Source organism: Scyliorhinus torazame, chromosome 8 (assembly GCF_047496885.1).
Source record: "Scyliorhinus torazame isolate Kashiwa2021f chromosome 8, sScyTor2.1, whole genome shotgun sequence".
Classification (NCBI taxonomy): domain Eukaryota; kingdom Metazoa; phylum Chordata; class Chondrichthyes; order Carcharhiniformes; family Scyliorhinidae; genus Scyliorhinus; species Scyliorhinus torazame.
The window spans coordinates 273,422,917-273,437,960 of NC_092714.1; the positions used below are offsets into that span (position 1 = coordinate 273,422,917).

The 15,044-nt window shown below is 55.2% G+C and overlaps 1 protein-coding gene across 2 annotated transcripts in view; it reads right to left on the bottom strand.

Moving 5' to 3' along the window:
• Nucleotides 1–15,044, bottom strand: part of kcnq2b (potassium voltage-gated channel, KQT-like subfamily, member 2b) — a 249,502-nt gene that overhangs the window by 72,198 nt on the left and 162,260 nt on the right. For both annotated transcript variants that reach the window (XM_072515343.1, XM_072515342.1), the window contains exons 6-8: nt 11,509–11,619; nt 4,388–4,483; nt 3,896–3,990 (exon numbers count right to left, since the gene is read on the bottom strand). In XM_072515343.1, coding sequence (XP_072371444.1) covers nt 3,896–3,990; nt 4,388–4,483; nt 11,509–11,619 — 302 coding nt within the window. The remainder of the gene's footprint in view (nt 1–3,895; nt 3,991–4,387; nt 4,484–11,508; nt 11,620–15,044) is intronic.

Below are 15,044 nucleotides of genomic sequence, written 5' to 3' on the forward strand. Positions count from 1 at the left end.
GCACCAAGCCAGGGGATCAACACTGGTTCAATGAAGAGTGCAGGAGAGCATGCCAGCAGCAGCACCAGGCAAACCAACAATGAAGCGTCAACTGGTGAAGCTTACACAGGACTACTTACATTCCAAAAGCATAAGCAGAAAGTGATAGACAGAGGTAAGCGACCCTGTAATCAACGGATCAGATCTAAGCTCTGCAGTCCTGCCACATCCAGCCGTGAATGGTGGTGGACAATTAACCAACTCACTGGAGGAGGAGGCTTCACAAATATCCCCATCCTCAATGATGGAGGAGAACAGCACATCTGTGCAGAAGACAAGGCTGAGAGATTTGCAACAATCTTCAGCCAGAAGTGCCGAGTGGATGATCCATCTCGGTCTCCTCCGGAGGTCCCAGCATCACAGGTGTCAGTCTTCAGCCAGTACGATTCACTCCACGTGATGTCGAGAAACGGCTGAAGGCACTGGATACTGCAAAGACTATGGGCCCTGACAATATTCCAGCAATAATACTGAAGACCTGTGCTCCAGAACTTGCCGCACCCCTAGCCAAGCTGTTCCAGTACAGATACAATATTGGCACGTACCTGGCATTCACACCTACCCAGCAATGTGGAAAATTACCCAGAAAAGGCAGGACAAATCCAACCCGGCAAATTGCCAACCCATCAGTCTACTCTCCATCATCAGTAAAGTGATGGAATGGGTTATCCACAGTGCTATCAAGCTGCACTTACTCGGCAATCATCTGTTCACTGACGTTCAGTTTGGGTTCCGCCAGGGTCACTCAGCTCATGACCTCAGCTCTTGGTTCAAATTTGGACAAAAGAGCTGAGCTCCAGAGGTGAGGTGAGAGTGATTGCCCCTGACATTAGACCAAGTATGGCATCAAGGAGCCCTAGCAAAACTAGAGTCAATGGGAATCAGGGTGAAAGCTCTCCACTGGTTGGCACAAAGGAAGATGGTTGTGGTTGGTGGAGGTCAGTCCTGGGACCTCACTGTCGGCTTAAATGGCCATTAATTTCTTGTTTCAAAATGCCGAGTGGGCTCCTGATTTCAGCACCCTGACCCGCTCACCTTGTTATTGCTGCCCAGCATGATGACATCGGGATCACGGTCTAGCATCACCACGCCAGATATTACATCAGCGTGCGGTGAAAACAGTCCCGTGTTTACAAGGTATAATTCTGCCCACTGAGTGCCAAAGCGAGGGATTTGTTCTGCTCAACCTTTACCAATCACTGCAGTTAGATTTTGCTGCTCTCCACCGGTTTGTCCCAGGAAGGATGGACGGGGGATTTCAGAGCTGGCATCGGGCAGGGATTAGAAGAATGGGGGACCTGTTCATTGACGGGACGTTTGCGAGCTTAGGGGCGCTGGAGGAGAAGTTTGGGCTACCCCCGGGAAACGCTTTCAGGTACATGCAAGTGAGGGCGTTTGTGAGGCGGCAGGTGAGGGAATTTCCGCTACTCCCGGCACAGGGGATTCAAGATAGGGTGATTTCAGGCGTATGGGTCGGAGAGGGCAAGGTGTCGGCGATATACCAGGAGATGAAAGAAGAGGGGGAAGCGCTGGTAGAGGAGCTGAAGGGTAAATGGGAGGAGTTGGGGGAGGAGATTGAGGAGGGGCTATGGGCTGACGCCCTAAGTAGGGTTAATTCCTCTTCCTCGTGTGCCATGCTTAGCCTGATACAATTTAAGGTGGTTCATAGAGCGCATATGACGGGGGCGAGGCTGAGCAGGTTCTTTGGGGTGGAGGACAGATGTGGGAGGTGCTCAGGAAGTCCGGCGAACCATGTCCATATGTTTTGGTCATGCCCGGTACTGGAGGGGTTCTGGAGAGGAGTGGCGGGAACAGTATCTCAGGTGGTAAAAGTCCGGGTCAAGCCAAGCTGGGGGCTAGCAATATTTGGAGTAGTGGACGTGCCGGGAATGCAGGAAGCGAAAGAGGCCGGCATTCTGGCCTTGGCGTCCCTAGTAGCCCGGCGAAGGATCTTGCTAACGTGGAAGGAGGAGCCCCCAGCGTGGAGGCCTGGATAAATGATATGGCTGGGTTTATCAAGTTGGAAAGGATAAAGTTTGCCTTGTGAGGGTCTGCGCAGGGGTTCTACAGGCGGCAGCAACCGTTCCTAGACCATCTCGCGGAGCGTTAGATGAAGGTCAGACAGCAGCAGCAGCAACCCTGGGGGGGGGGGGGGACATCGTTCGTGGGGGGGGAGGGGTAAGGGGGGTTTCTGTGGGGAGCATTTGAGCAAGAAAACACATGAATGATCCGGAAACTGACATGTACGGGAAGAATCCAATGTACAAAGTTTTGTATCTTATTGACTTGCCATGTTCATGTCTTGCCACGCGAGTTCTTTTTCTTTTCTTTGTTACGGGGGGGGGGGAGGGGGTTGTTTGTAAGGTGGAAAATATTGTTATTGAAAAACTCTTAATAAAAACATATTTTTAAAAAAATGTTTAAATAAAAAAGATTTTGCTGCTCTCTGCCCCAGCCACTTGAATTAGATTTTTTAACAACAGTAACTTCATTGCAGTGTGAATGTAAGCCTACTTGTGACAATAAAGATTATTACTAAGCACGGAAATATGGTTCTAAATTTGTCAGATCGAAAATTGGGTAACTTGAAAAATTCTGATCCAAATCAGCCAGAGATCAAATGTCACATTCAGAGGATAAATTACACCCGACGTGATTGTGTTATGAAGCCGAGAGGTACGTCTGGTAGACTGGAGGAGTAATCTGCCCTGCAACCCTGGTGTGGGTTTCGTCTGGCATGTGCACACACACACACACACACATACATATGTGTGAGGTGGGAGGGGGGCAGTGCTGTCCATGCAATGAAACCTCCAGGAATATGTCTGGCCAGAGCTGTCTCCTCTTTGGTCCATGAAGAATCCTTCAAAACAATGTGATTTATATACTGAGCATGATCCATTCTGGCCTCTCTCCACCGACTCCCATTGTTGGGGTTGTGGAAGGCTGCCAAATATTTTCTTTAGTTTAAACAGAATTCTGCTGTTGTGACATCAGGCTGCGACGTTTCACAATAAATCAGGACCCCGCCCGGTTTTGGGCGACCCACCCGGGCTTAATGTTTCCGTGCAATTTAAGGTGATGGATCTCATCAGGAATATAAAAAATATGAGGAACAGGGACAAGAGCAGATCATTCAGTCCCATTTAATAAGATCTTGATCATTCATCTCAACTCCCAGCTCCTGCACTATTCCCAGATCCCTTTATTGCCTTACTCCCCAAAGGTCTACCAATTTCCACCTTGATATATACTCAGCAACAGCATCCATAATCCTCGGGGGTAGAGAATTCCAAAGAATCGCTGACATTTGAGTGAAAACAAATTCTCAGCCCAGCCTTAAATGGCCGACCCCTTATTCTGAGATTATATGACTCTTGTTCTCGATTTCCCAACCAGGTGGAACATTTTCTCGGCACCTACCCTGTCAAACCTCTCAATGATCTGTTTCATCTTAACCTCCTCTGGGGGTGGGGGCAGGAAGGTATTACAATCAGCTCGTTTATGTGTTGACATTGCTGCTTGTGATGTACAGAAGGGTTTTGTGGATTTTTCTATTCAAAGCCACACACACAACGCACGGCGACACAGACACACACAATATACCTACTTGTCCGAGTGCCACTTATCATACAGCCTCGCTCAGGGAATCCACGTTTCTATGGAAACACGTACCTGCATGACAACGGCATTGACACTACAGTGAAGAGATGGAGCAAAAACAAACTTGTGCGGAACTGAACTAAAATGGAAGGAAATAAAAGAAATTTCAAATTAAAGAAATAAATTAAATTAAATTATAGAACCAAATCTGGTCTTGGTGTCGGGGAAGGAGAGGAACTGTCTCCACACCTACCTGTACATTGGGACTGTCAATGTCTGCTCAAAGCATTGCCAAGTAGCTTGAAGGTCTGTCCGACAGAGGCTGGTCGAGTAATATCGCCAGGAAGCCTGTGTGTGGGTCAGGCAAACAGAAGGATTAGATTATTCTTCAGATGCATCAGAATTTTACGTTTTTGCCTTCTAACTCCTTCCCCGGGTGAAGCCACGACCAATTCTGCTATGCACCTGCTGCCAAGCAGGACTCAAGAGGTTCTCTGTTCAAACTGGGGTTTGCCTTCTCTGTGCAAGAACCAAAATAGGCTCAACAATCCGTCTATCAAACTGAAGGATAGAAAGTTAAGCATTCAAAATGGTTCTCCAACCCTTGCGTGTCATGTGTCTTCCTTCAGTGAAAATTCTCAATTAATTCTCGCTGTTATTTCTTGATGCACTGCTGGTACTGAGCCCCTCCCACCCAGTTCCCATTCACCTTTCCCCAGTGACCGTGGAGTTCAGTCTGTGTTACCTGGATGAGTCCAGCCGCAGGATTCCGTCGTTTCTCGAAGTGTTTCTGCCGATGTTGCTCCTGAACCTTCAGAGCAAAGCCGGAGCCAAGAATTCCCTGGATAACACAAGATAGAAGCATCAGAAAGACCTCCTCCATGTTTTCCAATTTCAACACCAAATTGATAGGACTTTTGTTGGGCAAGAGCATTACGGGAAAAGAAACTGAGGAGGGTGAATGGAGTTGAGATACAGGTCAACCATGATCTCACTGAATGCTGAACGAGGTTGACAGGCTGAATTGCCTCCTCCTGCTCCTATGTTTCTATGACTGGACCTGGAAGCTTAGCTAGGAGCTAATGACAAAGGCCCAATAGTAAGAACCTCGACCTTTGAGGATAAGTGCTTCACGTTAGGGGTGCGACTAAGATATTCAGCGACGTTCACTGGCAGAGCCCGTGTGGGCTCAGGAGATGGGCCTGTCAATCTGATCAACGAAGTTCACCTTAATGAGAGATGTGTCTTTTTGAAACATACAAGGGCCGGGATTCTCCGAAATCCCGGCCAAGTGTTGACGCCGGCGTCAAAACCGGCGGGAGCGGCGCTAGCGTCAACGGGCCTCCATGCCCAGGCATTCACCCCTTTTTTGGGGGATAGTACGGCACCAGAGTGCTGTGCGCTGGAAAACCGGCACGGCACTTCCGGGTGCGGCTATGCAGAGCTAGGTCGCATATTCGGTAGCTCCCGCTTGGAACGGACTTCTGGGCTCTTTTACAGGGCCCCCACGGCATTTGTTTGACATTTCCCGGTGTGGGAAGAAGACTGCAGCATTCCCCCGACAGTGTCCCCCAGGAGTGTTGTGTCTTTTGGCTACCAGACCCGGCAGAAACAGTAAAAGATTTGGCTGTAACTGCAGGGGAGAGAGGGGCCTCTTCCAGCATGCAGGCGGGGGAAGGGCAAGCTTAAAGCTGCAATCTGGCTTGACTCTATCAAAGGTGAATTCTAGCAGCAGAGGGAACAACTGTGAAAAGATCTACCAAGGCCATTGAAGAAGCAGGGACGAGGCTTCTGCTGGCGGCCATGGAGGAGTAGGTCGCGTATTCGGCAGCTCCCGTCTGGAACCGACTCAGGAGTTTCCATAGACTTTTTGGGGCAGACTGGTGAAGCGAACACTGCCAACTTCTATGAAACGGACCAGAAGTGTAACGGCCAAAGGAGCGGCACTGGAGCAACGGGAGAAGCGAGGGAAAGAAACCAAAATGGCCGGGGCCAGGGACAAAGGGGAGCTGCAGGAGTTCATCAAGCGCTGCTTCGAGGAGCAGCGCGAGGAGATGCGCAAAGAGATGTTGGCGCCTATGCTTTCGGCAATTGAAGGACTCGGGATCACCCAGAAGGTCCACAAAGCTAAGACCCAGGAGGTACAGAAAAGAGTCAGTCAGAACGAGGACGAGCTCGTGGGCCTGGCGGTGAGAGTGGAGCAGAACGAGGCGCTACACAAGAGGTGGGCGGGAAGACTCGAAGACCTGGAGAACAGGTCGAGGAGAAAGAACCTGCGGATCCTGGGTCTCCCTGAGGGAGTGGAGGGGGCTGATGCCGGGGCATACGCGAGCACGATGCTCGAGACGATGATGGGCACGAAGGCCCCTTCGAGGCCGCTGGAGTTGGACGGGGCACACCGGGTGCTGGCGAAGAAGCCCCTGGAAAATGAGCCGCCAAGGGCGATGGTGGTGAGGTTCCACCAGTTCACGGACAGAGAGTGGGTCCTGAGATGGGCCAAGAAGGAGCGGAGCAGTAAGTGGGACAATGCAGAGATCCGAATATACCCGGACTGGAGCACGGAGGTTGCAAAGCGGAGAGCGGGTTTCAACCGGGCCAAAGCGGCGTTGTACCGGAAAGAAGTGAAATTCGGAATGCTGCAGCCAGCGCGACTGTGGGTCACATACAAGGGCCAACACTATTACTTCAAAACGCCTGAAGAGGCGTGGACCTTCATACAAACCGAAAAGTTGGACTCTAACTGAGGGTTTGTGAGGGTGGGGGGGATGTTTGAGGTTTGATGTGTGGTGGTTGTTGTATATAGGGGGTCAACCACGTGCAGGAAATGTTACATGGGCTGGGGGAGAGAGACAAGGCCGCGACAGGAGCTGTGCCAGAGGGGGCGGAGTGGGCTTTGGAAAGCGCGGGGTTTTTTCCCGTGTGCGGGAAGAAAGGCAGGAAGGGGAACGAAGGAATGCATATGGATTGGGAGACTCCCACGCGGGGAGGTCAATGGGACGGCGGGGGAAGCCGGGGTCAGCAGGCGTCAGCTGACTTACGCGAGTGACATGGGGGGAGCAAAAAAGCTAGACAGGGGTCTAGCGGGGGGGAGGGGAGGGGGGAAGGTGGGGGCAAAAGGATTGCTGCTGCACTGGCCGAAAGGGAATGGGACACAGAAGAGGTGGGGGACTGGAGGGTGAGGGAGGCGTGGACACGGGACTGGCCCAGAAAAGGAGATGGCTCGTCAGCGGGACGTGGGGGGGTGAGAGCCCCTCCAATCCGGCTGATAACGTGGAATGTGAGGGGCCTGAATGGGCCGGTGAAGAGGGCTCGAGTGTTCGCGCACTTAAAGGGACTGAAGGCGGACGTGGCCATGCTGAGAGGATTAAGTTCACCTTGAGAGGGTCTGTGCAGGGGTTCCACAGGCGGTGGCAACCGTTCCTAGACTATCTCGCGGAGCGTTAGAGGAAGTTCGGTCAGCAGCACCTGCAACCTGTGGGGGGGGAGGGGGGGGGGGGGGGGAGACGTCCTGGGAGGGGGGGGAGGGAGAGGGGGGACTGCCTGGGAGGGTGGATGAGCAAGAGATAACATGAAGGGTTGGGGAGATTGGCACGTACGGGTGAGGGCCAGTGTACAAAGCTGTGTAAATATATCATTTTGCCATGTATATATCTTGCTCTGCGCGATTTCTCGTTTTTTTTTGTTACGAGGTGGGGGGGGGGGGGGGGGAGAGTTATTGTTTGTAAGGGAGAAAAATAGTGTTAAAAAACTTTAATAAATATTTTTTTTAAAGAAAACCGGCACGACACAGCCGGCGCGAGTCCGCGCATGCGCACAGGTTCGCGCATGCGCACGGGTTCGCGCGTGCGCACGGGTTCCCGTCTCCGCGCCGGCCCCCGGGCAACATGGCGGAGCCCTACAGGGGCCCGTCATGGAGGAACATAGGTCCCCCCGTCATTAACCCACCCGCCGATCGGTAGCCCCCCGGGAGTCGGATCGCCCCGCCCCCCTCCCACCAGGACGGCCCCCGCAGCCAGAACTCCGAGGTCCCGCGGGTGGGACCATACGTAAACCACGCCGGCGGGACTCAACCGAACTCGGTGGGCACTTGGCCCGTCAAGCGCGGAGAATCTGGCGCGGGGGCGATTCTCGTGCCCCCCGCTGCTTCTCCAACCCACCGCGGGATCAGAGAATCCCGACCAAGATCCTTGACAGGGTGACTGCTGGGAGGATGCTCTCCCTTGTGGGAGAGGCTAGAACCACGGACAGAGTTTTAAAATAAAAGTTTTCCATTTAAGACAGAGGTGAGAATTACTTTCTCTCAGGGGGTGGTGGATGTTTGGAACTCTCTTCCCCAGAGAGCAGTGGAGGGTCAATGAATAATCCTAAGGCAGAGGTAAATACATTCTTGAAAACAAGGGAGTCAAAGGTTAGCAGGAAGAGGCCATAATCGGATCAGCCTTGAACCCAGTGAATGGTGGAGCAGGTTCGATGGGTGAAACGGCCTTCTTCTGCTTCAAGTTTGTATGTTCATATGTTCATATCTCAATGAGGAGGTTTACCAGGAGTATAGACTGGCGTTAGTGCACAATAAGCCTGGGAAACATCACCAAACACGCCACATGTTTTGACATCCCTTAAATGGCAAATCTCCTTCATTATAGACTGGGGAACGAGGAACTTTCACAACTGTAAAGCGTGAATGAGGTTTTGTGATATCCACCCGGGGCTGTCAACTGGATGCCCAGAAATCTAATTTTGGTGAGTCAAAACCCTAATGCACTGGGAAAAGATTTAGGCCGTGATTTAACAGGCTTGTGGCGCCTGGCACGGATCCGGGCACTCCGATTAAATCGCGGGGCTGTCCAAAATCCGGATCCGCGCCGGTGCTAATCGGTTCACGATCTAACCGGCTCGCTCCCATTGCCGGTTCCAGATCCCGCCCAGATGTGGCGAGACACCAATTGAGACCAATTAAGACCAATCTCCATCTCATTAACGAGATTGATTGGATTGGATTGGATTGGATTGGATTTGTTTATTGTCCCGTGTACCGAGGTACAGTGAAAAGTATTTTTCTGCGAGCAGCACAACAGGTCATTAAGTACATGGGAAGAAAAGGGAATAAAAGAATATACATAATAGGGCAACACTACATATACAATGTAACTACATAAGCACTGGCATCGGATGAAGCATACAGGGTGTAGTGTTAATGAGGTCAGTCCATAAGAGGGTCATTTCGGAGTCTGGTGACAGTGGGGAAGAAGCTGTCTTTGAGTCTGTTCGTGCGTGTTCTCAGACTTTTGTATCTCCTGCCCGATGGAAGAAGTTGGAAGAGTGAGTAAGCCGGGTGGGAGGGGTCTTTGATTATGCTGCCCGCTTTCCCCAGGCAGCGGGAGGTGTAGATGGAGTCAATGGATGGGAGGCAGGTTCGTGTGATGGACTGGGCGGTGTTCACGACTCTCTGAAGTTTCTTGCGGTCCTGGGCCGAGCAGTTGCCATACCAGGCTGTGATGCAGCCTGATAGGAAGCCCAATCTAACTACCTCCCGGGAACTAACCAGCTCCCCAGCGAGAGGCCGCGCGGGCGCCGTTTAACACTCCGACTGAAAATCAGGAACCTAGCGCAATGGTGCTGAAGGGATCGGAGGAGGTGAGGAGCCATTTTAATATTCAGTCGTGCAACCCAAGGGCACTGGAGCCGCTACACCAGTGCTCGGGTGGGGGGTGGGAGGAGGTGGGGGATCTCTTGGGTGGGGGATGGTCCTGGTATGGGGTTGGGCTCTATCGATTGGGGGTCGCCCCTGGGTTAGGGGGGGTGAGGGGTTCAGCGCCTGCTGGTCCTACAGGCCATCCTCCAATATTGTGTATACCCATAACAGGGGCAACTACAGCTGCTGTTTGTCTGCCCCACCAAACACTTCCAGGGCAGAGCCCTGTTTGTGGTTATATGGTGAAGGTCACTAACTCCCTCCGACTGTGAGCAGCCTCTAACTTCACAGCTGAAGTCTATTGCTAATAAGGAATTGCCATTTTTAGTTATGTGAGCACCGCACAGCTGTCTCGTGTCTGCAGGTTGCGTTTTCAGTGTGCTCCTGCTTGTGGCTGCACAGTGCCTGCAGGCTGCTGCTGCCTCTTCTGCTTCTGTGGCCTGGAATATGGCAATGAAGGGATGTAAGCAGGCCTGCTACCAGTCTGAAGAAGGGGAAGAGGTGCTCGTTCACTCTTCTGCTGTGCTCTATGTTAGCGTGACATCCTGGTAATGATTGCACCTGCCCTTGAGAGTCCGCTGCTGGGAGCTGCCAGAGGGGGAGTGGCCCGAATGCTGTTGTAGCTACCTGGAATCCGTGTCTGTTTGCTGCCGCCTCTTTTGCTTCCGCAGCCTGGAGTAAGGAATCTACTGCCAGTGCTGACAAAGGGGAGGGGTGGCGGCCCGATTCAACTGAGCTACCTGCTGGAGGAATGAAGAACTGCTCTTGCAGCTTGCTGGTGCCTTTGTTGTATTGTTCCCTGTTCAATATTCAATGGCAGGAAGCTGTGTGTGCATCTGGCTTTCCTCGTATCAATGCACTGTTGTAGCTTTGTGTTTGTACCGATATTCTGTAGCGAATAGGTGCCTTTTCCTTGTTGGTTAATGTGATATATGGACTGTTAAGCAGTTTTATATTTTGTATTACAGTACTCTAGACTGTTTGTTAAACAAAGGATTGTCAAGTGGCCTAAGGTCATGTTTGCTGATTGCTTCTGTTTCTGGCTGCAATGCCTGGAGGCCTCGTGTTTGTTTTGCTGCTCCCTCGCCTGCTCCTATGGCTGAGAATACAGAAATGGGAGGATGTAAGTTGACCTCCTACCAGTCTGAAGAGGGGGTGGGGTGCTCTCTCACTATTCTGCTGTGCTCTCTGTTGGCGTGACGTTCTGGTATGATTATACCTGCCTCTGAGGGTCTGCTGCTGCTGGGAGCTTGCTATTATACTGTTTATTGGTTAATGTTTAATGCCTGGAGGCCGTATCTTGTCAGATGCTACCCCTTTTGCCTCTGGTGGCCCAGTTGCTGGTCCTCGGATCCCCTCGGGGGGAACCTTGGGAGAAGGTGAGGTCCCTTCTCACCTCTACCAGCGTCCAGCAGCCTGGCCAAGTCGGCACCCCGAAGCGTGGAGCAGGGCTACGTGGTGCCATGGTCGTGTGCTGCCTGGGAGTGAGTTCGGAGGGAGCGTTTATGAGCAGTTCCCCGTTGTTAGCTGGGAGCTGCCGGCGTGGTCCAGGCAATCAGCCGGCAGGGCAGCCAGTTCCTCGGTGAAGCTTGTGGGGGGGGGTCATTTCCGGCACTAAGTGCCGCTAAATACGGGCCGCTGTCTCGCCAGCACGGCTATCGGGAAGCACCCGGGAAGTCACGCCCGATATGACACAGAACTTTTCCCGTTAAATCGTGCCCTGTAATTTATTTCAATATTTTTAAGTCCAAGTGTGCCTGTGAGTCACTCACCCAGGTTTACCCCCGACAGTCACACCTAATCAAAAACAATTGCATTTCAGAATTCCCGAAATGTTACACAATCAACCCCATCAAAAGACTTCGCACTCACCCCCTCGAACCCACCGACACCAGCGAGGCTGTTAAATTCTCACTATCTCTCCGTTCACTTCTTCTGTCTTACTTTTCTATTCATTCCTTTCTTATTCCTCCCTCAAATTTTGTCCCAGTGATAATGAAAGAAGGACTCTCGTATGACCGTCCAGGATTGGACGGGGAGGTGCAGCTCATGGTGATGTCCATGTCCCTGCTGTCCTTGTCCTGAATGGAGGAGGTCAGGATCGAGGCCAGCGGCTAGGGATCCCGCTGCTTTTGGGTGTGGGACCGCACTTCCTGCACCCAGTGTATACTCACCGCCGGCAGAGCAAAGAAAGAGACCCCAATGAGGGTAAAGGTTGCAGCCAAGAGTCGCCCATTCCATGTGATTGGAAACTTGTCACCGTATCCAATGGTCGTCAGCGTGATCTGTGGAGGAAAACTAATATCATAAACATGACAATCAAGCTGTTGAGTCAGGATCGGCACCCACTGACCAGCACCCACTGACCGGCACTCACTGCCAGCACCCACTGACCGGCACTCACTGACCAGCACCCACTGACCAGCACCCACTGACCGGCACTCACTGCCAGCACCCACTGACCGGCACTCACTGACCGGCACTCACTGACCAGCATCCACTGACCAGCACCCACTGACTAGCACTCACTGCCAGCACCCACTGACCAGCACCCACTGACCAGCATCCACTGACCAGCACCCACTGACTAGCACTCACTGCCAGCACCCACTGACCGGCACCCACTGACCAGCACCCACTGACTAGCACTCACTGCCAGCACCCACTGACCGGCACCCATTGACCAGCACCCACTGACCGGCACTCACTGCCAGCACCCACTGACCGGCACTCACTGCCAGCACCCACTGACCGGCACTCACTGCCAGCACCCACTGATCGGCACCCACTGACTAGCACTCACTGCCAGCACCCACTGACCGGCACCCACTGACCGGCACTCACTGCCAGCACCCACTGACCGGCACTCACTGACCGGCATCCACTGACCGGCACTCACTGACCGGCACCCACTGACTGGCACCCACTGACCGGCACCCACTAACCAGCACTCACTGACCAGCACCCACTGACCAGCACCCACTGACCAGCACCCACTGACCAGCACTCACTGACCGGCACCCACTGACCGGCACTCACTGACCGGCACCCACTGACCGGCACCCACTGACCGGCACCCACTAACCAGCACTCACTGACCAGCACCCACTGACCAGCACCCACTGACCAGCACCCACTGACCAGCACTCACTGACCGGCACCCACTGACTGGCACCCACTGACCGGCACCCACTAACCAGCACTCACTAACCAGCACCCACTGACCGGCACCCACTGACCGGCACTCACTGACCGGCACTCACTGACCGGCACCCACTGACCGGCACCCACTGACCGGCACTCACTGACCGGCACCCACTGACCAGCACCCACTGACCGGCACCCACTAACCAGCACTCACTTACCGGCACTCACTGACCGGCACTCACTAACCAGCACCCACTGACCAGCACCCACTGACCGGCACTCACTGACCGGCACCCACTGACCGGCACCCACTAACCAGCACTCACTAATCAGCACCCACTGACCGGCACTCACTGACCGGCACCCACTGACCGGCACCCACTGACCGGCACTCACTGACCGGCACTCACTAACCAGCACCCACTGACCGGCACCCACTGACCGGCACCCACTGACTCAGACACTTGACCAGAACACACTGACCGGGGACACACTGACCGGGGGCACACTGACCGGGGGCACACTGACCGGGGACACACTGACCGGGGACACACTGTCCGGGGACACACTGACCGGGGACACACTGACCGGGGACACACTGACCAGGGGCACGCTAACCGGGGGCACACTGACCGGGGGCACACTGACCGGGGACACACTGACCGGGGACACACTGGCCGGGGGCACACTGTCCGGGGACACACTGACCCAGACACACTGACCGGGGACACACTGACCGGGGACACACTGACCGGGGACACACTGACCGGGGGCACACTGTCCGGGGACACACTGACCGGGGGCACACTGACCGGGGGCACACTGACCGGGGGCACACTGACTGGGGACACACTGACCGGGGGCACACTGACCGGGGACACACTGACTGGGGACACACTGACTGGGGGCACACTGACCGGGGACACACTGACCGGGGGCACACTGACCGGGGACACACTGACCGGGGACACACTGACCGGGGGCACACTGACCGGGATGCACTGACCGGGGACACACTGACCGGGGACACACTGACCGGGGACACACTGACCGGGGGCACACTGACCGGGGGCACACTGACCGGGGCCACACTGACCGGGGGCATACTGACCGGGGACACACTGTCCGGGGACACACTGACCGGGGACACACTGTCCGGGGACGCACTGACCGGGGACGCACTGACCGGGGACACACTGACCGGGGGCACACTGACCGGGGGCACACTGACCGGGGGCACACTGACCGGGGACACACTGACCGGGGACACACTGACCGGGGGCACACTGTCCGGGGACACACTGACGGGGGCACACTGACCAGGGACGCACTGACACAGACACACTGACCGGGGACACACTGACCGGGGACACACTGACCGGGGGCACACTGTCCGGGGACACACTGACCCAGACACACTGACCGGGGACACACTGACCGGGGACACACTGACCGGGGACACACTGACCGGGGACACACTGACCGGGGACACACTGACTGGGGGCACACTGACCGGGGGCACACTGTCCGGGGACACACTGTCCGGGGACACACTGACCGGGGGCATACTGACCGGGGGCACACTGACCAGGGACGCACTGACACAGACACACTGACCGGGGGCACACTGACCGGGGGCACACTGACCCAGACACACTGACCGGGGGCACACTGACCGGGGACACACTGACCGGGGGCACACTGACCGGGGACACACTGACCGGGGGCACACTGACCGGGGGCACAATGACCGGGGACACACTGACCGGGGGCACACTGACCGGGGACACACTGACCGGGGGCACACTGACCGGGGGCACACTGACCGGGGACACACTGACCGGGGACACACTGACCGGGGGCACACTGTCCGGGGACACACTGACCGGGGGCACACTGACCAGGGACGCACTGACACAGACACACTGACCGGGGACACACTGACCGGGGACACACTGACCGGGGGCACACTGTCCGGGGACACACTGACCCAGACACACTGACCGGGGACACACTGACCGGGGACACACTGACCGGGGACACACTGACCGGGGACACACTGACCGGGGACACACTGACTGGGGGCACACTGACCGGGGGCACACTGTCCGGGGACACACTGACCCAGACACACTGACCGGGGACACACTGACCGGGGACACACTGACCGGGGACACACTGACCGGGGGCACACTGACCCAGACACACTGACCCAGACACACTGACCCAGACACACTGACCGGGGGCACACTGACCGGGGACACACTGACCGGGGACACACTGACCGGGGACACACTGACCGGGGGCACACTGACTGGGGGCACACTGACCGGGGGCACACTGTCCGGGGACACACTGACCCAGACACACTGACCGGGGGCACACTGACCGGGGGCACACTGACCAGGGGCACACTGTCCGGGGACACACTGACCGGTGACACACTGACCGGGGGCACACTGACCGGGGGCACACTGACCGGGGGCACACTGACCGGGGACACACTGTCCGGGGACACACTGGCCGGGGACACACTGACCGGGGACACACTGACCGGGGACAC